This window comes from Diabrotica undecimpunctata, chromosome 7 (assembly GCF_040954645.1).
Source record: "Diabrotica undecimpunctata isolate CICGRU chromosome 7, icDiaUnde3, whole genome shotgun sequence".
Taxonomy (NCBI): Eukaryota; Metazoa; Arthropoda; class Insecta; order Coleoptera; family Chrysomelidae; genus Diabrotica; species Diabrotica undecimpunctata.
Window position 1 is genome coordinate 60,946,004 of NC_092809.1, and position 27,181 is coordinate 60,973,184.

At 32.6% G+C, this 27,181-nt stretch overlaps 1 protein-coding gene across 3 annotated transcripts in view; it reads left to right on the forward strand.

The window, feature by feature from the left end:
* syd (JNK-interacting protein syd) overlaps positions 1-27,181 on the forward strand; it is a 141,439-nt gene that overhangs the window by 55,675 nt on the left and 58,583 nt on the right. For 2 of the 3 annotated variants that reach the window (XM_072537418.1, XM_072537416.1), the window contains exons 5-10: positions 2,933-2,969; positions 8,253-8,288; positions 11,418-11,435; positions 14,394-14,451; positions 15,393-15,669; positions 16,170-16,425. In XM_072537418.1, the coding sequence (XP_072393519.1) occupies positions 2,933-2,969; positions 8,253-8,288; positions 11,418-11,435; positions 14,394-14,451; positions 15,393-15,669; positions 16,170-16,425 (682 nt within the window). The remainder of the gene's footprint in view (positions 1-2,932; positions 2,970-8,252; positions 8,289-11,417; positions 11,436-14,393; positions 14,452-15,392; positions 15,670-16,169; positions 16,426-27,181) is intronic. The other variant, XM_072537417.1, reaches the window with a different exon arrangement.

The window sequence follows — 27,181 nt, forward strand, 5'->3', positions numbered from 1 at the left end:
GATCTATTTAAACAGTACCGCCATGTCTAATTCATGTGTCTCGGGGGCTGCCCTTTTCAAGGCAATGTAAAATAGGAGGCAAGCCAGGGCTCCTGAACCTTCACTCTACAGTTATCTCCCAAATTTTCATTGTGTACATCCTTTCTAAAGTACTCGGATCTTAAGACTCTTCTTCTTAATCTGCGTAAGTCAAGTCCTTTGATGACGTGTCAATTGCTTTAGAAATGCTGTATAATCTTTCCATCCCCCCGAGTGTTTCCAACAGTGCATACAGCTTTACAGACGATTTTTCCTTAGCTATTTGCTACCTTATATGTAAAATGTCTCTCTTTTAAACCTCTTTCTAGATTCTTTCTTCTCCCTAATCTTTTGTTACACTTTATCGTTCCACCACCTAGTTTCTTTGTCCTAGGAGACCCTTTACCAGATGTTTTCCCTAGCACATCTTCTCCCACTCGTATTACAACTTTCTGTTAGCTTCCCACCGATCATTTACCATATTTTTTCCTCAAAACTCGTCCAGCCTCTACTCGTGAAGATTTTTACCAAATCCTTATCTTTTAACTTCCACTACTTTACTTTCTAATGTTCTACTTGCTTTCCCTTCCTTTCCGGTCGGTGTTGACTAGCTACACACTTACCCTTTGTCACTATGTTAGGTATCATACTGGTCTTCAATTTTCATAAAGAACCTATTAAGCACAGCCAAATCCCGTGCCACTACAAAGTCAATTACATCATTTGCTTCATAATTTCTTTTTATATTTGCTTTTCATTCTAGTGTAATAGTTAACTAGTTAACAATTACACTAGCAACTTCTAGTGTAATTGTTAATAATTTATAAAATTAAGAAAATATTAAAAAGGATTACAAAATTGTTCAAAATGTTTTCGGTCTTATCAGACCATCATCAGTGATACCTGAAAGAAAGTAAGTTCACTTTAATTTAGTGAAAAAAGAAGCAGAAGTTTATCTGTTAATATAAAACATGTGGTATAATTACTTACTCGAATTATTTACACAAAGACATTTCTAAAACATAATGTCGATGATTAAAGATTTATCCAAAACTCAGTTCTTAGTCGAAATGGCGACCACGTCTGGGTCAAGCCAAAGTTACCAGCCAACTGAGTGGGCAGATCAGGCAGTTATATCAATAAAGCTGTGAAGTGAAAATCTAATAATTCTTTTGAATGTTTTCATAATTTTATTAATTTTATAAATTATACCAATTAAAGTTCGTTGCAAGATATTTCGGATTCAATCTTCTAGGTATAGTTGTATACAGGGTCGGACTTTATATACTGATACATTTTATCAAAATTACGGTAATCCCACAAAGTAAAAGAAAAACACATATAAGTAATACTTTTATATTAAAATATATATTTAATATGTGAAAAAATACAAAAAAAAATAATTTTAAACTTAACTATCGTCTACATAAAGATATTTCTAAAAGTACATACTAAAGATATTTCTAAAAGTCATCCACAACTGAGTTTATCCAAAGTTGGATTCAGATATTAGTGATACACAGATGGGGTTCAGAAAGGGACTAGGTACTCGAGAAGCTCTCTTCGGTTTGAATGTTCTTACATAAAGATGCCTAGACGTTAATCAGGAAATACATGCATGTTTTATCGATTTTGAAAAAGTGTTTGATAGAGTATGCCATGATAAGCTAGAGACATTCTTGAAAGAAAGGACATAGATAATAAAGATCTGCGAATAATTCTCAATCTATATTGGAATCAGAAAGCTAACATCAAAATAGAAAATGAGATATCACAAGCAATAGAAATACGTAGAGGAGTACGACAGGGATGCATTTTGTCACTGCTGCTGTTTAATGTTTATAGTGAAAGCATCTGCCAGGAAACCCTTTTGCAAGCAAACGAAGGAATCGTAATCAATGGAGAGGTTGTAAATAATATTCGATACGCAGACGACACTGTACTAGTTGCAAGAACAGTAGAAGAATTACAACGATTACTTACAAATATAAATATTGCCTGCAACAATTATGGCATAAGTATCAATATAAAAAAAAACCAAGTATATGGCCTTGAGTAAGAACATGACACAACCAGCACATATTAGTATAAACGGCATTCAAATTGAAAAAGTATCAAGTTACAAATACTTATGGACTTCAATAAACGAAACTGGAGACCAAAACAATGAAATAAAAAGACGTATCGAAATTGCCAGGGCCACCTTCTGTAACAGAGATATAAGCATCCCTTTACGATTAAGAATGCTAAGGGGCTACATATTTAACACGCTATTATACGGTGTAGAGGCCTGGACTCTCAAACAGAACAACATAAAAAATATTGAAAGTTTCGAGATGTGGTGCTACCGTCGAATGCTGAAGATAAGTTGGGTTGAAAGAGTCACAAACTTTGAAGTAATGCGAAGGATAGAAAAAGAGCCAGAAATTTTGTCAACGATCAAACCAAAAAAACTCGAATATTTGGGTCACACGGTGAGAGGACATAAATACGCATTACTTCAAAATATAATGCAAGGAAAAATCCAGGAGTGGTTTGGCTGTACCACTAATGAACTATTTAGGTCAGCTGTAAACAAGGTCAGGATAGCCTTGATGATTTCCAATCTCCGATAGGAGTGGCACAAGAAGAAGAAGATCGTCTACATTTAAATCGGTATCACTATCATCGCTATCGTTTAAATCTATAACTACTCTATTTATAATGTTTTGGAACTGTAAGTATTTTTCTTCTACTAGAGTACAGTCATTTTGTGCTTGATATCGACCCAGTCTCTTAATCTGGGGAATTCCATTCGAATTATCTTGCAACGGATAGTACACTAGAAGTTTCACACTTCCTTGTGAGTTTATTTTTAAACCAACCACTGTGAAATTTTCCTTTATAAGTTAAAAATTATTTTGTTAATTTTTAGGATGTAGATGCAGATGACGATGGTGGTGATATTACAGGTAATCTTAATATATCTTGTTACACTTCTTTATGATCACTTAAACAATATTATAATAAATCACGAAAGTAGAAATCCGAAGATTTCTATTGATGAAATCAAAATTCAGATTTTTGCTTTAATCTGTGACTTCTAAGAATTGCAAGTCAAAACAAACGATGCTAACATATGTAAAGAAAGAAAATGATCAATCTAAAAGTTGCATTCCACAACATATCTCCTCATCTAAGCAAAAATCCTTACCGGAATTGGTTTCTTGTACTCATTAAGAGTATATCGAAATAAAAGAATGACAGTTAAGATTTGATTTCGCGACTCATCAGAGCGACGGTTTACAGAGCCTCTGTAACAGTCGCTCTGATGAGTCCTGTTAGGATGAAATACGTGTAAGCGAATATACAGAGGCACTATACATGAAATCAAATATTAACTGTCTTTCTTCTAATATTATAATACTTGATGACAACTTTAACTGAATGACAAAATTGTTCAATAACTTAATTAGATGTAATGGATTTTCTAGAGCTATGACGTTGTAAATAGTTTCGTAGATCGAATTGGCAACGATGCACTGGAAGGGTAAAATGAAAACTGAAAATGTCACGACACATTTAAGTATTTCGTATGACAGCCCAGGCGAAGTGGGTTAAAAATAACATAAGAATTTAATTGCAAAATATAATTTAAACAATGAGATATTTAATTAAAGGAGATTAAAATTGTGTTCATACATTAAATATCAAATTATAAATGTAAGATCTCTAATAAATATAGGTAAACTTCTGTTTAATTATAAATCTTAATGTTTATTAATCTGTTAAATATTTAACCCTCTGTTGCATGAATTTATTTTATTTTATTTTTTGACACAATAAAATAAAATTATATTAAATTACTCTTAATAGGTATGTATAGAATTCACCGTTACACATTTTTTTTAATGATTCGGTTTTTGAGAAAAAAAAATTGTGCCTATTTGGGAACATTATGTATAAAATTTTTTATTAGAACCAATTGTCATACATATTAGATCGATGTATTGTCAGTATCAAACTATTCCAAATTGTGAAACTTCTTAAAACAGTTACTACTTTTAGAATGAAAGCATTAATGCATCTTACATTTCTTGCACTGGACCCTTGATTTTCCCTTACAGTTCTATTTGTATATATATATATATATATATATATATATATATATATATATATATTGGGTCTAGGTTCAATACGTCTTCTTATCTTCTTTTTGATGTTTGTTAGGGTGTGGAACTTCTAGGCCGACACTTTTCTTTTTTGTAAAACACCACTGTTAGTTAGTTGTTCAGCTAGAATTGTTTTGAAATTCAGCAGTGATATAATCTCTTCAGTGTTTCCAATTTGCTTTTGATTCGCCTGTCTAATAGCCAAGCATCGACTACTGCTACATCCAGCATATGATAGAAAATACGGTGGTACCATTTTTTGCTTTTGATTTTGGTTGGATATAATCCCACTAAGGAATCTTGCAGATCCACACCGCCCATGTGCCATGTCATATTGTTGTACAATGTCTGGGCAATCAATTTCTTTCCTAGTTCTTTCGGTGCGAAAGAATCTTTCCACTTTTACTGTTGGTTGAGTTCCACAACAATCTGACAGTAAAGACACAATTTTGTTGTCACACCATTGGACTGTATGTATTGCAGTATTCTCATAAGTACCAGTGTTCCTGAATGCTTCTCCTTTATAATTTTTTAATTTCTTTTGCCAACCTTTATAATTCAGAATTCTATTTGTACGAATTGTTGCGATAGAATGTATGCCTCGTCTTGACAAATATGACACCAGTAGTATACGTGAAAAATAATTATCATAAAAGAGTTTGTGGTGTTTATTGGACGGTATTTCTCTGCTGAATTGAACTACAACATTTGCTACCAGCTCCCAAATTTACTTCATTCGGTAATTCTGTGTAATCTTTTCCAACCAAAATTTCAAAATTATATAAACCCACATCTTGTATCCCCATTTATGAGGCTTTTTGGGATTGTATGTCTTTATACTCGAACGTCCTTTGAACGATATAACTTGTTCGTCACAAGATAAGTGTTCTTCTAAAGATATCTGCAAACACGATCTTTTTATTTGTTCAATCAGGGGCGAGATTTTATCAAGACTCCGTGTATTTTTTAAATTATCACTAAAATGAAGAAACCTTTTGATAGTTTCAAAATGATTGATAGGCATTACGTCTGCAACTTGTGAAATTCTTGTTGTAGGAACCCAATAGCGTCTTGTAGTAGGTTTTTTTATTAGAAAAATCCACAGCAATATTCCCATAAAATGTTTAATTTCTACAGGACATGTGGTAATTGGTTTTTGTAAATTTGAGCGCTGTATATAGTTTGTCGAACTGCCTCAATTATAAAATCTGGTTAAAAAAAACTAAACAATCTGTAAGGAGAATTGAGTTGCAATATGTTGGTTGAAAGTAATTCACTAAAGCAGTTCATCTACATTTCGCAGAATTTTTGAAGGACGCCATGCCATATGACTTTTTTGATAGATTTTTGTTTCGTAGGTAGTTCAGTATCCGATTCATCGGTTGTAAACTATCTTCTTGATCACTTCTTGACCACTTGTCAGTGGTTACTCTAACCCTGGTGGTTTGTGCAGCTAACGGCTCAACGTTATCTTCATCAGATAGTTCTTTCGTAACTTATAGGGCTGAATAGTTTTTGCTTTATTGTTGTAAAACGATGTTGTTGGAATACTCTCAAATTCATCCATTTTTTTTTCTGAAAAGAAAGTTTACTTCAGGTTTATTCAAATTAATTTGTTTAAATCAATAATGCATTAAAGAAGTCTACCAACTTACAAAAAAACAAACTATAAAATATTTCCTTTTTTCAGTGTCAAAATTTACCTTTAGCGCACAATGTTCTTGTACGGGAACAGTAACAATTTGGGATAAATACAACAACAAAGTTAATTTATTATTTCAATATATCAGTAGATCCTGTCAACACTTATAAACGCATATATAATTTTTATTTCTCAAACTTACCTTATTTTTAGCTAATGTTCGAAAATAAAATGCACGTGCTACACTAACAACCTACTCCAAGGTCACTTCAATCAAAACTGCTATTTATTCAAACAACCGATGGGTATATCAGCAAAACACAATACACATCTAAGAACGAATGTTCCCAAGAGGGAATAAGATGTGTACGCGGTTAAAATTGTCGATAGCAAATACTCATTACCAGCAAATTAGAATATTACAATATTTTAATGACAATGTAAAATTAGCTAGAGACAGCTTGTGGGCGTCTGAGAATAATAATTTAATGCAATTAAAGATCATTTAGCAGTTTAGGACTTAATTTACATCTGCTATAACCATTTATTAAGAGCTATTCAAATTTTTACATTCTAAATGAATATTTCGTTTTTGGTAAAAACAAGTTTAATATTATCTACTCAAGTGGATTGCACACGTCGTCACAAATCGTCATAGTCTTCATCATCCGAAAATATACCTCCACTGCCACTCGTATTCTCTTCTAAGTTTATAATATGTTCTCTTTCTACATATTCATTTTCTACTTTTGTGACATTAGCGCAAATGTTTTTCCAATTTTCTAAAATAACTTCACTAAATTTGTTTTTGGTTAATTTCCATACATCATCCAATTTAAAAAATTACGTTGCAGGCAGCAACTTTGTTTTTTTACCAATGCCCATATTTTTTCAATAACGTTAATGTTCCTCTAGAATTTTATCAATTAAATATGCATTTTTACAATTGTAAATAATTCGGCCTTAGTTGCTTTGGCCGGATGAAAAATATTTCTTTCAGCAAGCCACTTCAACAGTGCCTCTTTCTTCCAGGAAAAATTTGGAATGGGTTCTAGGAGTACATTATGATAAGAGCCATTGTCTATTACCAGTATCTATGCTTTATTACGGAGCATGAGGAATGAATTTTTCTTTTAACCATTTTATAAAATTGGTACTATGTATTAATTTAGTCGCGGTAGTCTCTTTGTCCCCGATTTAAAAATGTTAAATGCCCCAGTCACGAATCCTGCTTCACCCTCAGCATGAACAATAATAAGCCTTTGACCTTTAGCTACAGGAGATTTTAAATATTTATTTTGACCATCGGTCCATGCTTTTCGTACGGCATGTGAATCATGAATATATGTTTCATCACAATATATAATCGGCTTTCCCTCGTCTTTGTAGTTTTTTAAGTTTTCTTAAATATTCATTTCTTTTTAATTTTATATAAACTTTTTTGTTATCTACAGTTTGTCTCCATCTAAATCCTATTTTTTACCTTCTTTTCTAGACTAGTCTATTTTGCCACTTAAGTTTACCCTTCTTCATTCTTTACTTCTTCAAAAATTCTTTTCACTGTAGGCCTTTTTGTGGATTACAATATAAGAACAAATAGTTCTTCGAATTATTTCCTCTTCAAACTCGTTAACGGACCCTTTGGAAGTTGAAGGTTTTTTAATAGTTTTTCGAGGTAATTTAAAGCGTTCACCAGAAGATTTTTTATATGATTGTTGAACAATACGTTTCACCGTGTTGACAGAAACGTCCCTAGCTTTGGTCACTCTTTCCTGCAAATTCCTCATGGTGATACTTAGGGATTCTTGTTCCTTTTCTTTTTTCATAAACTGATATACATTGTATATAATTTGTCTACCTTGGTTATGAATAACTTTTCTGGAACTACTCATGATTTCACGTATTTGCTGTAACAACAAAAATTAAAAATTAGGTAACAAAAAGAAAAGAAACAAATTTTACTGCTTTTTAAAAAAAATGGAGTAGAAACAACCTGAACGAAGAACTGGCAAAGAATGAAATTTAACGGCTGAAACTTTTAGGATGATTAGTACAACTTATTTTAGACGAAAACTTGTGGTTTGCGTCCATATGACCCTTAGTTCTTTAGAAAATCCATTATCTCTACTACTACTACTTGAATTACCAACTTCCTTTGTTTATATACATTTTCTGACGTTCCATACCTTACGAGACATTTTGAAATTTTTCGATGACATTCTAGATCTTTAATACTTCTTCTTTTTCGTCAAGGGACTTTTTCTTTATGATATTTATAAATCTTACGGAACTGTTACAACAAACAATACGAAACTGTTAGAACAACAATATTAATATAAATTCATATAAACAGAAACGTATAGCAACTCAATTAAAACTAAAACAATTTTACGAAAAATATATGTCTTGCAAATGAACTATATTAGCATATTATCTTTTAGGTGGATGGGTTCATCCAGGAGAATATGCATCGTCAGGTAAGACAAATGTATATAACTATAATATACAAATGTACAATGTATATAGGTAGGTAATTTTCAGTCGCCCTTTTGCTTCCTAAAGCATTAATGCTTGCATTTAAAGGTCTGTAATATGCTTGCTTTAACTAAGTCAAAATTTATTGTAGTCTGTGTTAATTTACGTTACCATTAATTTTCTTTGTCTTCTAGTAGTCGTCCCTCACATAATCAGTAATTTTTATTCTCAGAATAATTGTGTTACTTTCTACGATGATAAGTAGTTGAAACGCAGTAAAAAGTCTTTGAAACTATTATAAACTATAGACTATACAATGGGAGACAAATATATGGAACTTTTGTGTTATGCTTAATATGGTTCATGTCACAGTTCAATCCCCTTAGTCTTTCAAGGTAACTTCTTGATATTCTTCGGATTTCTTCCTCTACCAAAGCTGAGTCGTCGTGTAGGGTTTTATTGTTTACAAACCAGGGAGCATTGGACATCATTCTTAATATTTTTGATTGAACTCTTTGTATTATCTTAATGTTTGATGGCTTTGAGCAACCCCAAAGCTGGATACCATAGATCCAAATCGGTTTTATTATACATTTGTACAGGAGCAGCTTATTTTCTATTGTCAGTTTTGATTTTCGACCTATGAGCCAGCCATTTCTCTTATTTTAATGTTAATCTCGGTTTTCTTGGCTGGATGTGACGTATCCATGTTGACTCTCTGGTCGAGAGTTACTCGTAAATATTGAATTTGAGTGCTGAATGGTATCTGCGTGCCATTTATTGTTGTTGTTAGGCATTCATCTCTTCGATTTGTAAAAGTGACGTAAATTAACTTTTTCCTTTAATTTCACTTTTCATTAGCTGAGCCATATTTCTAGCTGGTTAAGGTGGTTTTATAGATGTGTCGATGAAGTGATGGAGTCCTCGTTGATAGCGATTGTGGTGATGTCATCGGCAAATGTTGAGATTTCTGTTGTAATTGTGGTTGGGATGTCCGCAGTAAATATCAGGCAAAGAAGAGGTTGCAGCACACTACCACCATGTGGCACCCCTGATTTAATGGGAAATTATGTGAAAGTCACTGTGTTCTATTTTAATTGAATGGATTTTATAATGGTGTAGTAGGAGTTGGAACCATGCTGTTAGGTTGTGTCTGTTGTGCCTTGCTCTATCAAATGCCTTTTCTAACCTCTAAGAACACATCTAAGAATATTTTGTTCTTAAATGGCAGTGAGGAGTTTTGTTATTGCTCTATGGCTCTGTTGCGTTGTAGAATTTTTCACACATTAAGAAAACGTCAAGGTTCATTTTGGTTATTTTTGAAAGAGGGTAGTTCAAAAAGTAAATATTGATGGGTTGGAGATTCGAGGGTGGATAACCAAAGGAATCTTAGGCATTTGGTAAACAAACGGCTTAAGCTATGTGAGGGTGCGATGGTTTGTTGAAAAAGGAAGGAGGTGGGAGATGCAAATGGCATAGAAAAATCAAATATGGTAGCTGTAACAAAAGGGCATTATGGTGCTAATATCTAAACAGCTTGACCTACAGAGTCGTGTAAAGTGACAAGGTTTGATGAATAGAATAAAACGAAATCGAAAAATCAAAGATACCAGTATACAATAAGGGCAATATCTTCTCCTTCTTCAAGTGCCATCTCCGCGGCGGAGGTCGGCAATCATCATAGCTATTCGGACTTTTGAGACGGCTGCTCTGAAAAGTTCATTTGATGTACATCCGTACCACTCTCTCAGGTTGCGCAGCCATGACATTCTACGCCTCCCTATGCTTCTCTTTCCTTGGATCTTTCCCTGCATAATCAGTTGGAGCAAGGGCAATATGCGCGCATCTTTGTCTCTATTTGTCCGGATGGACGTGATAGGGTTTAACGAATACAATGCAATGGTATTGAAAAATATACAAGTTATGCCAAAGAGGCTTAAGTATGTAGCATCCAAACGGCTTAACATAGAAGGATGTATGATTGCTAAAGGAGAACGGAAAAGGAGATCTAATAGGTGGATTGTCAAAAACTCCCATTCTTTGGTTCATTACTGGACAGAGTTATACCATTCTTTTGTACAGTACAATAAATAGAAAGACCTTAGTTACACACACGATTCTACTGCCAGTCCAATTGTATTGTTACACCGAGGCCTCGTATTTTTTAATACGCACGGTCATACCATCTGCTTCTCGACATAAACATCCAAACTAGCAAACATCGATTCTCTGACATACAACTTTTATTACTTACTTTATTTCCCCAAGTACAAATCATCTATGGAATACATTTATTATATGTCATTTTCGCTAAATTTTTTCTCTATGTACAAACAATCCTTTGCTAGATACAGGTAGCTACCAATCTGTCGCTAACACCTACAATAAAGCTGCTATATGTAGCCTCCCGTTCTTACATCGCTGATAAGTTCTTTCACTATTATTTAATGTATGTCTTATCGCTGGATCATAGATATTCTTTCGCTAAAAGCTATCACATGACACCTCACGCGTCACGATCGAACCAATATCAATGGAGATACACGAATCCACACACGACAAAGAAGAATAACGATCATTTGGCGACACGTTCACAGCTACTATGATCCTAACTAATGCAGATCCAATGCTTACCGACATTGGCGTCATTCCTGTTTCGCTCAAGCTCTGCTAAAAAACTTATGATGCAAACATTTTTGACAACCAGATATTGGCTTGATTATTATTGTTAGTAATAATAAAATAGAAATAGAAAATGCCTTGAAAGATTTGTTAAAATTTTTCGAATGAATGAAAATACATATTAGGTATTTTTTTATTTGGAAAGTAACTGATTTATTTTCTAATCAATTTTCGTACTTTGTTAAAAGTTTATCGCATGACATTGCTTTATATAATGCTCTCTAAGCTTCTATAATATACCATCTAAGTATAGACTCCTAAAAAGTCCTACTGTAAAGTTTATTTAATATAAAAAATTAACATTTTAACTTCTGCATTATCCCAAACATTTCATTAATATTTTAAATGCTTAATATTTGTACAAATGTCTATTTTTGTAAGTATAAGTATTGGCGATGCTCATTTATTACTAACGCTTTTTTGTTTCATTTAACCATTTACTTGGACAGTCAACGATAATTTTTATGGTAAGTAGATTATCAAAATCTAATATTGTTTCACACTTACCTTAAAAGAGATTGGCCATGTAACAAATATTATCTTTAAAATCTTATAAAGTGACGGTAATATTATTTGTCAAAAACGAGGGTGGTTTGATATTTTTACGTTGTTCTGTGGGTTAAGAAATTGAGTGGTTTAACTCATTTAATTTAACTCAAAAACTCACTTAATTATAAATATTACAATTACTAATTACATTAATAATTATCGCTTAGAAGAATTCGCACTGTTGGGTAAAATGGCCAATTCTAATCTCGGAGCCCGCCCCTGCTAGCTTATATAATGAGAAAAAACTGCCTGGAAAACAACGACTGAGCAATGAGAACTCAGTAAATACTTGAAGGTCATCTCTGCGTGAAATATTTCAGTGGTGGGAGAGGCTTCCGGACTTTTCCAACGCAGAGTACCGCAATCAGGGGTATGGGGAATAATATTATTCAATCTCAAATAATCTCAGTCATTTGAGAATCAGAAATATTCACACGTGACATTTATGGCGAATTCTGTAGGTTATTTATCGAAATTTTTTCTGTGTTGGGCGGGTGCGCTGTTTAATGAAGTGGATCTTTTATGATACATACACATCGGTGCGTTTTTTTCATCTAGAGTTGCATCTAGAGGAAATGGTCCGCTTGAGTTGCATAAAATCAGAAATTATCAATCAGGAAAATCCAGAAGAAGGCGATGGAATCAATAGGACGAAGAAAAGAATGGATAACCACCAAAATCCTCGAATTAATTTATTATATTATTTAAGAAATTGCTTGTAAGTTTGTACGGGAGCGGTCCGAGGAGTACTTAACCTACAAAAGAAACACGAAAATTTTGGAAAAATGGTGACTTATTTTTCAACGTAGTTTCCTTTTAGCTCGATATACTCGACCCAGTGATGTTCCGCCTTCTTTAATCCATCTGAAAAATATGTTTTCTCGAAGTCTGCAAAGTACGCCTCAGTGGCAGCGATGACCATTTGATTAGATGATTTATATTATCATATTATATTATATTAGATGATTATATCAAATTTATACTCGGCGAGTGACTTTTTCAAGTTTGAAAACAAAAAGAAGTCGCACACAACCAAATCTGGAGAATACGGTGGATGGGGCAGCACTTGCAGCCCAATTTTCCTGTGGTGACGGCGGAGGTGTGAGCTGCATTTCAGCGTTGAATCGGTTCAATAATTTGGTATAGTTAAACCTTGTGACTGGTTTGCCTTCTCCAAGTAGTCAATGTACTTCATACCTGGTGAATCCCAGAAACAGTTTTCATCATCTTTCCGAACGATAAGACAGTTTTTGTCTTCTTAGGAGCACGGTCGCCTGGTGAAGTCCACTGTTTCGGGTATGTACCAGTGGATCCATGTTTCGTCTAAGGTCACGAAACGATACCGAAACTCCTTCGGATCTGAAATGGTCTCATGGTTGCACTTTTTGTCCGGAGTGAGCAAATGCGGCACCCATCTCGCCGACAACTTTCATACCCAAAATTTGATGCACGATATAACCCATGCAGTCTTTTGAGATGTCTATTGTTTCAGTTATCTCGCCCACCTTCAATCGGTGATCTCGTTGAAACACGTTAAATCAATTTTTGGCGATCGCCATCAAAGGAGAGAAGTCACCGTACACGGCATCTCCATTTGATTTAGTTGCATGACTTCCCTTCCAAAAACAAGAATCGAATCACTGACCGATATTGCTCTTTTTCCATTTTCCTAAAATCCGTGGGCACTCTTGCTTCCACACGCGGTCAAAACAACAATGAAAGTGTAAAAGATAACTGATTGGCTGCTGATGGCTCTTCTGTTTTATTCCTTCGAAATTTTCAAGTTTTTTCCATTCTTCTCTATTTCTTGCTCTCTCTGTTTGACCTCTCTCCACCTTATTATTATTCGATCTTCCTCTCATCCTTCCTCTTCCGTCTAGATGGTATTCGAGTGCCCGTCTGTTTATATTATTTTGGTCTTTCCTTAGTATATGTCCTTTCCATTTCCGCTTTTTTGATCGTGACTGTTATTGTCTCTTGTTTTAGTTCTGAGTTTATTATTCTCAGTCCAGTATATTTTTAAAATTTTTATTAACGATTTATTTATAAAGGTTTGTAATGTTTTGTAGTTGTTTCTTCCTGTCTCCCAAGATTTTGAGCCATACAATAATATACTCTTAATGCAGTTGTTAAATATTTTGATTTTGGTTAATTCTGATATATTGCGTGTGTTCCAGATTGTCTTTAAGGAGTTATATTCATGTTGTGCATTTACTATTCTTTTTTCTACATCTGATTTACTTCCGTCTTTTTTCCATGATTGATTCCAGATATGTAAAGTTATCTACCTCTTCTATTTGCCTTCCATTTATTTTAATTTTAGTCTCTTGGCTGTTGTTTTTTAAGAGTTTGTTTTTTTCTATATTTATCTTAAGGCCCCTTACATTGTAGTATTTTGCAAGATTGTCGATCTTCTTCTGCTATGCCTAAGGTTTTTATGTTTGGTTATGAAACAAATGTAGTCAGCGAACTCCAAGTCCTCCAACCGGACGAGAATGCACTACACGATAGTAAGTTTCTCTTGCGATAGTAGTAGTAGTTTCATCTGGCGGTGAGGCTAAGTACTTATCGTACCGCCGTCGTATAGCTAATAATACTATCTAATTAGATAAGAATATTTAAGAAACTACTTGCAAAACAAGTGAATAAAAATATTCTGCCTTTATTAAATTCATGGCCAAACTTTTGATCACGCACACGTAGAATATAGAAATAATAAAAATATAAAATAGATTATTATCGATTGTATCAAAACCAATACTTTTATCCGAAATTTTAATAACATAACTTTTTATTTTTAGAAGTTCTCTGGAAAGTGTTTTGTACTTTTTATTAAATGCAAACCAGTCTCTATACCCATAATTTATTTTTTTTAGGTATGGGAAAAGAAGTAGAAAATCTTATAATGGAAAATAATGAGCTACTTGCAACAAAGTTAGTACATTTTTTTTATTTCTAACACAATTTAAACTAATTCATGACTATAACAATCATTATAAGAATATCTTAAAATATATATTTAATACTAAAAGTATTGTTCACGTATTTCAGTCTTAGGCTTTTTGTAGAAGAACGTTTTTGGCAGGTCAACGGACCGTGATTTTTATCGGGCGCATATTTTGTTTACCCTGTAATGTATGTGTGTACACCAATTTTCACCGGATGCGTTAAGAGAGTACATTCAGCGTGACTGACCGTACTCTATTACGTTGCTTATTAAATAATAGTATAACAATAAATTAGTATTAATAATTATTGAGTATAAAATTGTTAACTGTTACCAGATCTGGCTTCTACAACCACTCTCCTAAAATTTTATGTGAGCAGATTTTCCAAGTAACTACTACAAGAAACACGGATGGATGATTCGTAGTCGATATGCCATTAAAACAAAATCCGGAAAATCTATGAGAATCCAGATATAAGGCAGAATTTAGGTTTCATGCCCTGGAACGAAACTTATTAAGAATTACGTCAAATGTACGTAAATTTTATGGAAGAATATAAAATTCTGAACCATATGTCACTTGTGTCATATGGTATGGAAAACTAGTGTCAACGGCAATGTCAATTCTTTTTGGCGGTATTACGATGTACTAAAAGAATAAAGCCTAACACCAAGAATTCGTTGTGTTTTAGACCCGTCTTCACCAACAAGTAACGGTTTGTCGCTGAATAATGATCTATTTTCAATAATTGTGAGATTCAGAAAATGATTGACATGAAAAGCTACCTAGCAATAAGGTGGTTATTTTGATTAGCTGAAGACATTCAAGATGCAAAACCATATAATAAATCATTTGGCAATAACATTATAATACGAGTTTTAAATACATTACGAATATATTACAGCCATTCACTATTGTTTTTTCTAGGAATGCTTTGAACGTTGTCAAGGATGATCTGATAGTAAAAGTGGACGAGTTAACTGGAGAAATTGACATGTTGCGGGAAGAAATTTTATCTTTGAACGTTTCTAGAACTAAACTGAAAGAAAGGATTAGCGATCTAGAAGATGAATTAAAGAAAGTCAAAGAAGCTAACGAAGCGAAACAAGAAGCTGACGAAGAAGCCGACGTACCTATGGCTCAAAGGAAGAGATTTACTAGGGTCGAAATGGCTAGAGTTCTTATGGAACGTAATCAATATAAGGTACGTACTTTTTTATTTACTATCTTTAATATTTTCATTTTCTTTGTCTCCTTAAAGTCTGTTTAAAGATTATCAATCTGTTTTTCTTCACAAACATTTTATATTTTTTAATAATTCTATTTAAGTAAGTACCTTTTATCTAATATGTTTCTTGATCTTTACCATCTTTGCCTAGCTCTTCTCTTCTCAATTAATAGTTCTATGTGTAATGGGATCTTCTTTGTGATATCTGGAGTTGCTATCTATGCAACATTCCGTATTGAGACTGTGAGGTATTGGATATCAGCTGGTTCCTTTAGCCTTACGTTCACAAACATGCTCGTATTATTGTCTTCTCACTTCTGTTTCGGTTATCTTCTCTTACCCGTTATAAAAGAAAATTTCACTTGCTATTGACAATTAGACAATTGTGATATCCATAAATGTGATCTGTAAAGGCTATTTTATTTTTAATGGTGTCGAAATATTCAGAGATTATACAACGTTTGACACGATTTCAGGAACGTTTTATGGAACTTCAAGAAGCCGTTCGTTGGACTGAAATGTTGCGAGCATCTAAAAGCGATGCGCCATTCGAGAAAAATAGCAACAAGAGCATTTGGAAGTTTTTTAGTAATCTCTTTTCGGGAAACGAGCGAGTTCAGAGGCCGATGGTAGTACCTCATCTGAGGTATCAAACGACAACCAATCAAGTGACGCCTGGAATCAAAGCCCTGCCTAGGATCACTCACCACGACCTCATCGAAACAGAGATTGGTACGGAATTATGATTAAACTTGTAGTTGTATGGTTTGTACCTGCTGTCAATTTTTGGTCTGTGATATATTTAAATGTTTCTGGAGAAAAATATTTTGTCGAAAATTGGTACCAAATTGTTTTAGTTGTTTTGTTTTTTGATTAACCGAAACAAATAGTATAAAATATAGGTTTACCAGTTAGTATATTAATTTTAACTCTTTCGAATACGTTAAAATTATTAAAAAATTATGAAATCTCATAAATAATCTAATCGCTTAATGATGAAATATTTACGTATATAGCTAATTATTTATTACGAATTAAATGTTAAAATATTTATACTTTATCGTATACCACACTTAAATCATACAAAAATTTCTCTTTTTTTGATATATCAGTTAGTTTTCAGTTTCTTCTTGTTTTTTTTTTACTGTATCATATCAGTTTTCAAATCAATAGAATAGGAACGAAGTAATTATTTTATGTAAATATGTACGGAACAACATTCAAAGTTTGTTATGTAGTTTTTTACTAAATCCTGGCAGGTGTTTAGGAGCACCAGATGTTTATCAGTTAAGCTTGGTACGCACGATCGCGACATCTCGATATCGGTATTAGCCGGGGTAAAATGTCATTCAAGCTTATATCACATTTAATATTTTTCGAAATTTAGATGCTTTACTAGGCCGATATCGAGAGCGGAGCGGAGCGATGGTGTGTACGAAGCCAAATTATTTCAATATTTGTACAACATTAAGAACTATTTCTCAGTTTCGACTCAAATTCAACCACAATTTTAAGTTAAAATATATAAAGTGTACTTTGTATACAATTGTTTCGTTATTATTATGGATAATTCTGAGTCCACTACTTCCAGATATTTTTACAAAAATAGACAACGTTCACAGCATCCAGCTTTGAAAAAAATTTCAACAATGATTTAGATCTACGGGGTGTGCCAAAAAAGTATGACGGTCGAGTATTTCCCGAAATTTACATCAGATCGAAAAACATACAAAACGTTTTCAATATTTTTCAAAAATCTACCGAATGAGACCAAATACAACCCTCCAGTTCCAGTAGATCGGGAGCATCTTTAAAATCATAAATGGGAACTCTCTCTCTCTCTTGAAAAATAAGTAACTTTTATTTGAAACATTTTTGTCGAATTGTTGTTAGATGGCGCGATAATATGTTATCTTGATAAATGCACTTTTAAGTGGAAAACCAAAAACCTCGTGTTTATTATTTTTTTTTAAATCTATCGAATGACACCAAACACGACCCACCACTACCACCTCTTGGAGGTGGGGCGGGGGACGACTTTGAAATCTTAAATGGAAACATTTTTTTATTGCAAATTCGGATTGTACGTTCAACAGTAAACAAGTTTTATCTGAATTTTTTTACATTTGCGAGAGATGGCGATATAATCGCAGAATAAATAACAAATACAGAGTCAGAAGTCAATACAGTATCAGAAGTCTGCAAACTAGTTTTTTTGCTACTGAATATGGTTTTTTACGTAGAATCTGAACCTATAATAAAAAAATGGGAATTTCTATTTAAGATTTTAAAGTTGGTCCCCGCCCCACCCACAGTGTTTAGTAAGTAATATACACCTGTTTTTTAGTTTTTTATTTAACTGTGTATTTCTCGAGATATTAGACCGTTTCCATAATTTTCGTATCAGGATAAATCGTATTTTCCCGGTTATAGCACCGACTATCAACAATTCGAAAAAGTGTTTCGAATAAAAGTTACTTATTTTTTCATGAGGTATCAAAATCGGCAATAAAAACATAGGAAAAGTAAAGTAAAAAAGCAAACTAAATAAAAAATGGAGATTCCATAGGAGACAGCCGTCAGGTTTTCTCCCGCTTCTTTTGGTACACCCTCTATATATATATATATATATATATATATATATATATATATATATATATATATATATATATAATATATATATATATATATATATATATTTGGAGCCGTTTAATACCCATAGTTGAGTCGTCTACAGGGCCCACTCGTTCGGGGTTTTGTTACAAAATTAATGACCACGATCGAGCATGCTCTTCTACAACGACAATTTCTCAACACCTGTCGGTGGGGAACTCTTAAGAGGGTAGGCGCAAAATTTCGGGCCAATGCTTTTAAAATGCATTCATTTTTTTCGAATCCTGAGAAAACTAACAAATATTTTTGAAAAATTTAAACACATAATGAAAGATTACATTATTACCGAGGGCCGAAAATCCCTTAGAATAAACAAAAAATTTTTTTGAATGATATATTTGAAATTAAAAATCACTAAATTTTCTCTCTTTTTTCACCTCTGTAACTTATTAAAATAAACATTATAGAAGTTTTCAGGGACTTTCGGCCCTCAGTAATAATGTATTCTTTCATTCTGCGTTTAAATTTTTCAAAAATACTTATTAGTTTTCTCAGGATTCGAAAAAAATGAATGCATTGGCCCGAAATTGTGCGCCTACGCTCTTAAGATAATACACTTATTGAAACAGTTCACTTGAGAAAGTTGCGTTGTCTTCTGAAACGGCTGCCCATAACTGCCAGATAAATTGTTCGAATCCTACAAAAATTAGTTTTTTAAGGAGGTATACGAAGTGCCAAAGCTTTAGTATAAGTACCTAAAAAAGTGTACAAAGAAAGTTAATTTTGGTTTTAAAGAAAATAAATTTTGTTTTTTTATTTGCCTATAACACTATTGTATTTATATTTATTTGATAGTTATAAATATTTGACATTTATGGAACAAAACACCACTCACATTAATTCAAAGTAAAAGGTTGTAAGTTTTAGTCTTGAATTATGTTGAAGTCTGGATCAAACAATAATTTTTAATTTTCTTAATTCAACATAAAATTCATTGGTCTTGGATATAATTCGCAGATTACACATGCGTATATCTTAAATAAACTCCTAAAATAGAGCATTCAGTTTGTACAAATCGAGAAAAGTCAGTCTCTATCCCCATTATTGATTCTTCCGCTCAAGTAGTAATTTCTCTTATAAGGAATGCATATGGTTTAATAACTATACAGTAAATGCCAAATATACTAAAATTTTTTTCAGCAGATTCAAACCACAATCCTAACGATTTCAGACGGTTACATGAGTTGAGGCACAGTGAACTTTAAAAAGGACATAATATCGAAAAACTTCACTCCTAACAACACATTGAGACTCATATCGCAGAGTATATTTCCCAGCATGCACTTATAGCCTCGTGTATTCGAATTTTGAGCTTCTGATTCCATTTCCATTACATCCCAAGTACAAAACTTTTTATTTTTGTTCTAGTCTGTTATTCTAGTCATAAACCTATATACAAATATATTCTTATGTTTTAATTTTTTGCAATTTACTATTTTAATTGTTTTTATTGGGAATAAGTCACAATTTTACTTTAAAATCAGTTTATTTTTTGCTTTATATTTCTATATAAGTAATTATCTACGGTTAACCTTCGCTAGTAGGACAATGTCTGTATATCTGAGATTTTTGTTTATCTCGCCATTGATACCATCAGTTGATCTTATAAAGCTTATCTTTTTTTTGGAGTACAAGTTGTAAACAGTAAAGGTGAAAGTTTATAACCTTGTTTTGACTCTTTTCTTTATGCAACATTTTTTGGAAAACTTCTGTTGTATAAAAATCTGTTCTGTTCTATAAAAACAAAATCGGTAAATAATTGCAACAATATTAACTATTACAAAATAACTGTTTAAAAAGGCGCTGAAATGTTTTCTTGTGGCGTGTCTAAGTTGAATATTATGTTGATATGGAATTATATTGTCTCTAATGAAAATTATATTTTACAATTTTTATTTGAAGTTTCGATTTCCATTCCGGAAATGGTTTTCAACAAAGATTATTTTAAGTTAGTAAGATGTTATTATAACGAAACGTTGTTTGGAGGTTATTGTTTTCAAATTTATGTTTGACTTACTTGACCTCGATCCTGTAGGCATATAGAGGTATATAGACAATTCTGAGGGTGATGCAGTACCCCAGGATAATATCAAAATGTGATTGTTTTGTGTGTCTATATATTAGTCTTTATATATTATATGTTTATGCATTGTGTGTTCTATATGTATTGTATATAGTTGTAGATAATGTGTCTCTGACTTTCTATTAGTTCACTAATCTTGGTTTGTGCTTGTTGCCGACTTCTTCTTTTAGTATTGCCAACCAGAGCTTGCTACATTCGGCTAATGGGTTTGCTACACATTTTTCATCATTAGTAAGATTAGAGCACGACTATTCATGCATCTTCCCATTGCACTCTGCACTTATAGTCCCAAGCATGTTTGCATATCTGTAATTTGTCGAAGTCTTTATTTTTTATGTATATTTTATGCTAGTTTATCCTGACACTTAGTGATCTTGCGGTTTCGCCCCATAAAAAAGTAAAATACCTCAGCAGCATTCAAAACAAAAAATAAACTCAGATCTATTCCATCCAAAACTAAAACCTACAACACAAAAGAAAGATTAAAGAATTCAATACAGTAGATAATAGTAGATAATATAGAAATGAAACAAGAAAATAGTTTCAAAACTATATGATTATGGATCTCGATGTTCTACGATTCTAATTACTTTTTTGTTGCTGGTAATAGCCTCTCCGTATTATCGCCATGAGTGATGTGATGAAAGACGATTAAAAACTTTTATTTATTTTATTTAAAAAAATCTTTTATTTATTTTATTTAAAAAAATCTTTTATAAAAGGTGTGTATATATATATATATATATATATATATATATATATTCTAAAATTGCCGTTTCGAGTTACATCACAAAACATTTTCGGACTAAAAAGTCCGTCATCAGTGCAGTTACCAGGTATACATGAGGGAAGCCACTAAATATGAGGGTAAAAACCCTTTAAATTAATTAATAAAGTTAACATAATTTAAAGGTTTTTTACCGTCATATCTAGTGACTTGCCTGATGTATAAACTCCATTCGCTTAGCTCGGGCATATTTTGACAGATTCATTGTCGGAAACCTACAACACAACGATTCCTACTTCTCAGTATTAATAGCTCAAGTATCCTACTATTGCAGACTTCTTTCTTTAAAAAAAGAAGACTTATTCTAAATAGTAGAAGTGTATACTAAACCCATCAAATTTTGGGTAGTATATATTTAAAAAATATATTTTAGTTGTTATAATTTAACATAACTATTTATTATACAGTGCAGATAAATAAATATTGATTTTCGGTAATTCGCAAAGTTCTATTTTATTTACTATTTAGTTTGTTTACTATTAATATTGGCTATGAGTACGTGTGCTTGGTTGTATAGTAATTTCCAGCCACTTTTAGTCTGTCAAAAAGTAACTAACTTCGCAAAAAAATAATTACTAAATTCACTAGACAGTTCGGACTGGGTGTAGCGAACCGAGTATACCTGGTAACTGCACTGATGATGGACTTATTAGTCCAAAAACGTTATGTGATGTATCCCGAAAGAGCAATTTTAGTATATATATATATATATATATATATATATATATATATATATATATATATATATATATATATACCGTTTTTAAAGGATTTTTTATATAAAAGTTTTTATGATTCATGGTATACAGCCAACTACAGGAATTTCATTTTCATTGTGGAAAGAAGATTGATTTTCTTGTAAATTCGAAAACGTAGGGACACCATGGGTTCTCAGTCTTACATGGCTCATACATTTCCTTTAGAACTTATTTCGTCTGGTTTTAATTCGATGATCAAGATAAAAATGTAAATAATAATGTACAATTTAGAGTTATAATTTTAATTTGTAACTCAGAGTGATTTATAATAATCTGTGATAATCTTGTTGAATTTCATCGAAATATTTGTAGTGCTTATTTTAACTTTCAACAAGTATCATTTAAAAAAATATATTTAATTGATCCAGACTTCAAATGGTCCTACAGTTTGAGAAAGCACTGATATCTGAGACTATGTAGGTAGAGTGAGATTATATAGTATATGTAATTTTCTATTATAATTACTCTCTATAATAACTATTTTATTATATATAATTATTGTATATAGATCGTTAGATCTGACGAACAACGATGCTATTTTCATACACGTATTGTTATTTTAAGGTAAAGTTCTTATGGCTGTTTTCATAAATGTATATCAATTTTACTAACCAATGGACCATTAACTGTAACAGCTACTGAAATATTTTACAAGTGGTATAAATCAATTAACTGGCTTTAATTTTCCTTTTTCTTTATAATTGTCTTAAAACAGAGTTTTTATGTAGTCTTCTATAGAAACCTTAGCATAATATAACTGAATAATTAAATAATAATACAGGCAAATTAACGAAGTGAATCATATACTTGAAACTTTTCAATAACCTAAAACAACACAAAATAACAATAATGTGACTTTTCTCACAAACTTACAAAAGTGTAAGGATCAAAATAAGATGTGTAAACTAGTATATAGGTAGAAAATATTTGTATATTCATTAAATTTGTATTTTCGGCCGAAATACTGCTGCACAGATCCAATTTATATTAGTAAGTAGGAAGAATGTGTACTTGCCCGATTAGTGTTTTTTAGTTTTCTCTTAACCAAATATAACGTAACTTTTTATGCTAGATCTGGTAATATCATCCCTAACAGAAAGATATTTAATTTATTAAGGGGGAAACTAAATTTGTATGTTGTGTAAGAGAGAGAAAAAGAGAGGGGGGTGAACATTCAAGGCTGTTGTTCACCGTCAGGTACGACTAGACTGCGAGTGAATAGCAGGAATGTTACGAAATCTACAGTATTCAACCGTTATCAATATTTAACCGTTCCCATTTTAATTTGCCTCTTGGTACATGTTGCCACTCTATTCCCGCCTTTTCTTTCACACCGTCCAGCCTTTCTTATGTAACCTAAGCCTCTACTTCATAATGCGTTTAGTCCGCTTGGTATTATTTTGTCTGGCAACATGTCCTACCCAAGACCACTTCAAGGCAGCGCACATGTCATACGGATTCTTCGGTCTACTTCCGCTTATTTGTTATCTCTGTTCAACTTTATTAGATAACCCAAGTAAATATATTTTCCCACCCTTTCTATTACTTCCTCCGCCTCAATAACTAGTACTTCCTTGAAAGTAAGAATATTGGTCTTCGTTAGATTCATTTTCAAACCAATTCTTTCTGAAACAGTTCTTAATTCTGAAAGCACTTCTTGCGGCTGGTTGAGACATGAATCGAATATTTTCCTTCAATATTTAAACCTTTTTGTTCTCAGTTAAGCTGCTTAAAAACGTCCTCTAGAGCCAATGTGAATCTTCTTCTTGTGCCACTCCTCTCGGAGATTGGAAATCATCAAGGCTATCCTGACCTTGTTTACAGCTGACTCAAAGAGTTCATTAGTGGTACAGCCAAACCACTCTCTTACGCAACCATGACATTCTTCTACGACCTGGATTCCGTTTTCCTTCTATTTTTCCTTGCATTATATTTTGAAATAATTCGTATTTATGTCCTCTCATCAGGTGACCCAAATATTCGAGTTTTCTTCGTTTGATCGTTGACAAAATCTTTAAGTCTTCTCCTATACTTCGCATTACTTCAAAGTTTGTGACTCTTTCAACCCAACTTATCTTCAGCATTCGACGGTATCACCACATCTCGAAACTTTCAATATTTTTTATGTTGTTTTGTTTGAGATTCCAGGCCCCTACACCGTATAATAGCGTGTTAAATACGTAGCCCCTTAGCATTCTTAATCGTAGAGGGATGCTTATATCTCTGTTACAGAAGGTGGCCCTGGCAATTTCGATACGTCTTTTTATTTCATTGTTTTGGTCTCCAGTTTCGTTTATTGAAGTCCTCAAGTATTTGTAACTTGATACTTTTTCAATTTGAATGCCCTTTATACTAATATGTGCTGGTTGTGTCATGTTCTTACTGAAGACCATATACTTGGTTTTTTTGATATTGACACTTATGCCATAATTGTTGCAGGCAATATTTATATTTGTAAGTAATCGTTGTAATTCTTCTACTGTTCTTGCAACTAGTGAATCACTTCACATAAAAACGTATCGCCTTGCACTCATCTCTGAATGTATATTTTGTGTTCTATTTCTAATTACCACTTCCTATGTGTTTTATCAGGTTTTTGTATCTGGAATCTATCCTCGCGTTATCCATTGCCTCGAAAACGGCCCGCAGTTCAAATGTTAAAATTGAGTAACGGGTAGATCTACTTCAGGTAAGTGATCCTGCCCACGAGAGCCTCGGTTCTCTCAAAACGCCCATTACCTTGGGTGTGGCGGGGGTAAATTTTGTCCTGGCCTTTTCTCTTATCTCAAATCATACTTAATCGTAACCTACTTTCCTACCTATCCTACATCCCGTCTAGCCAGCACGGAGTATTAAAACTATTAAACCCCCAAATGGCGAACATTTTTGTTAGTTTAAATATTTTTTTGAATCATGGAACTTTCTCTGATTTACATAAATTAAAAACAATCTTACAGTTCTGGATACAAAGTAGAAAATTACGATCTCGTCTGTTCTTGAAATTTATTAATGTATCAATCTCACGTTTGAAATTCTTTAAATCGGTGTAACATTAAACACAGTCGTTAATAAAACAGTAACACTTCACGGAAGCGCCTCGGAATGGATGCTCAACTTTCAAAGGTATGGTCGATGGGAAGAATCCGGTGACTACACATGAAAATACATTATTTCGCGCACCTAATTATAATTGCTGTTTGCTGTACACCTTATGGACAAGATTCGTTATAATTTTACTTAATTAAATTAATTACAGAATAATAAATAAAATGGAAGCTCGGGAGGACATCAGCGGATTGACAATAGACCTGTGAAAAATATAGTATGTGGCAAAGTTAACAGTCTATTGGTACGATTATGAAACCAGCCATTAATCTCATATAATCATGTTCATATTATAAAATGTATTTATATAGTATCAATCATTCATTCATTAAGCACTTATGTAGCGAATATTATCTACACCAATACATACCAAAACATTATTCACTTACACTAAGGCTAAACTAAATGAAAAACCACTTAAATATAAACACGGATTGTTGGTTATATTGTTATTATACATTAAGATTTATAAAATTCTGGTCAGAAATTAACTACATATTTTTAAAAATTTGTGTTATTAAAGTTAATCATCAAAAATTAATGTTAATGTCTTTTAGGCTAATGTCTATACTAAAATAATTCTTATGGTTCATTCGGCTCGATAACCAAGAGAACACAGATTGTTAGTGTTAATTCTGGTTCCAATCAGAAATGTTTATCTGTCTCTTTGAATTGTAATTCGTTTAGAATGGGATCGGCAGATGAATGAGTCAGCATTACTAAAAAGCTACCGACACGGACACCTATAGGAAGAAGCAGCAGAGGCCGACCACGAATTAGGTGGTTAGATGGAGTTGAGACCGACTTAGGGATAATAGAGATCAGAAGATGGGAACACGTTGTCAGAAACCGAACAGAATGGCGAGTAATTTTAGAGCAGGCCCGGATCCACAGAGGATTGTCGAGCCAAATATGATGATGGGTTGAATGAGTAGTACGGTGTGACATAAACTAGAACAGATATATCTAGTTATAACTCATTTAAAACTCAGTCTTCAAATATTTCTTAAGATTTTCGTGCGTTGATTACAATTTGCAATATTTATTTTGATAAAGATATTTGAACTTTTTCCTAGTTCAAGAACTTGTTTTACTATTTTAAGTTTTGGCTATTTTTTGGAACTTTTTCATTCTTCAATGGGTACGGCGACCTTTTATGTAAATATCATTTTATAAATTCTATTCTATTCTACTCTGATTTTTTTGTTATACTATACATAATACTAGTAAAAATTACACAGTAATCGACTGAAGAATCTGCCATTTGATATATTTATACCGATGTTATATTAAAACTAATGAGTTTGGCAACTCCTAAAGTTTTTTAATTTCAGATTATTCTTAAAGCATAACTAGTATAAAGTTTTACTAGTATAAAGTAAGTTTAATTTCAGCAACTTATGGGAATTTTAAGGATTTTTTGTCTCAGTAGTCGATATTTCCGACTGGATTGCTCTTAAAGGGCTCTCCACTTGTTATGATTCTTTTGCTGAAATTTTGAAATTTTATTCTAACTATGTCTGCTTCTAAACCTTCTAAACTATGTAAACCAGGACATCTATGTCTGCTTCCTAGATTATAACAAGGCATTCGATACAGTGAAACATAATCCGTTAATAAAACTACTGAGAACAAAGAACATCGACACACGGAATATAAGAATAATAAATAATCTGTATTATGAACAAGAAGCTGTCATAAGAATAAATAATTTAAAAACTAATAAAATAAAAATCAAAAGAGGTGTTAGACAGGGCTGTGTCTTGTCGCCATCACTGTTTAATGCATACTCAGAGGAAATATTCAAAAAAGCATTAAAAGATGAAGTAGCAGGCATAAAAATAAATGGCCTACCCATACGTGAAATTATATATTCATGATACAATACTAATAGCAGAAATTATTACATATCTACAAAGAATTTTAGATAAGGTTGTTGCAACGAGTGAAGAATTTGGTCTGTCACTAAACACAAAGAAAACAAAATTCATGGTTATATCAAAGAAAAATATTAGATACATACATCTACACGTAAATAATAAGACGCGAACCAGTTCAGAATTATAACTATTTAGGGGCAAA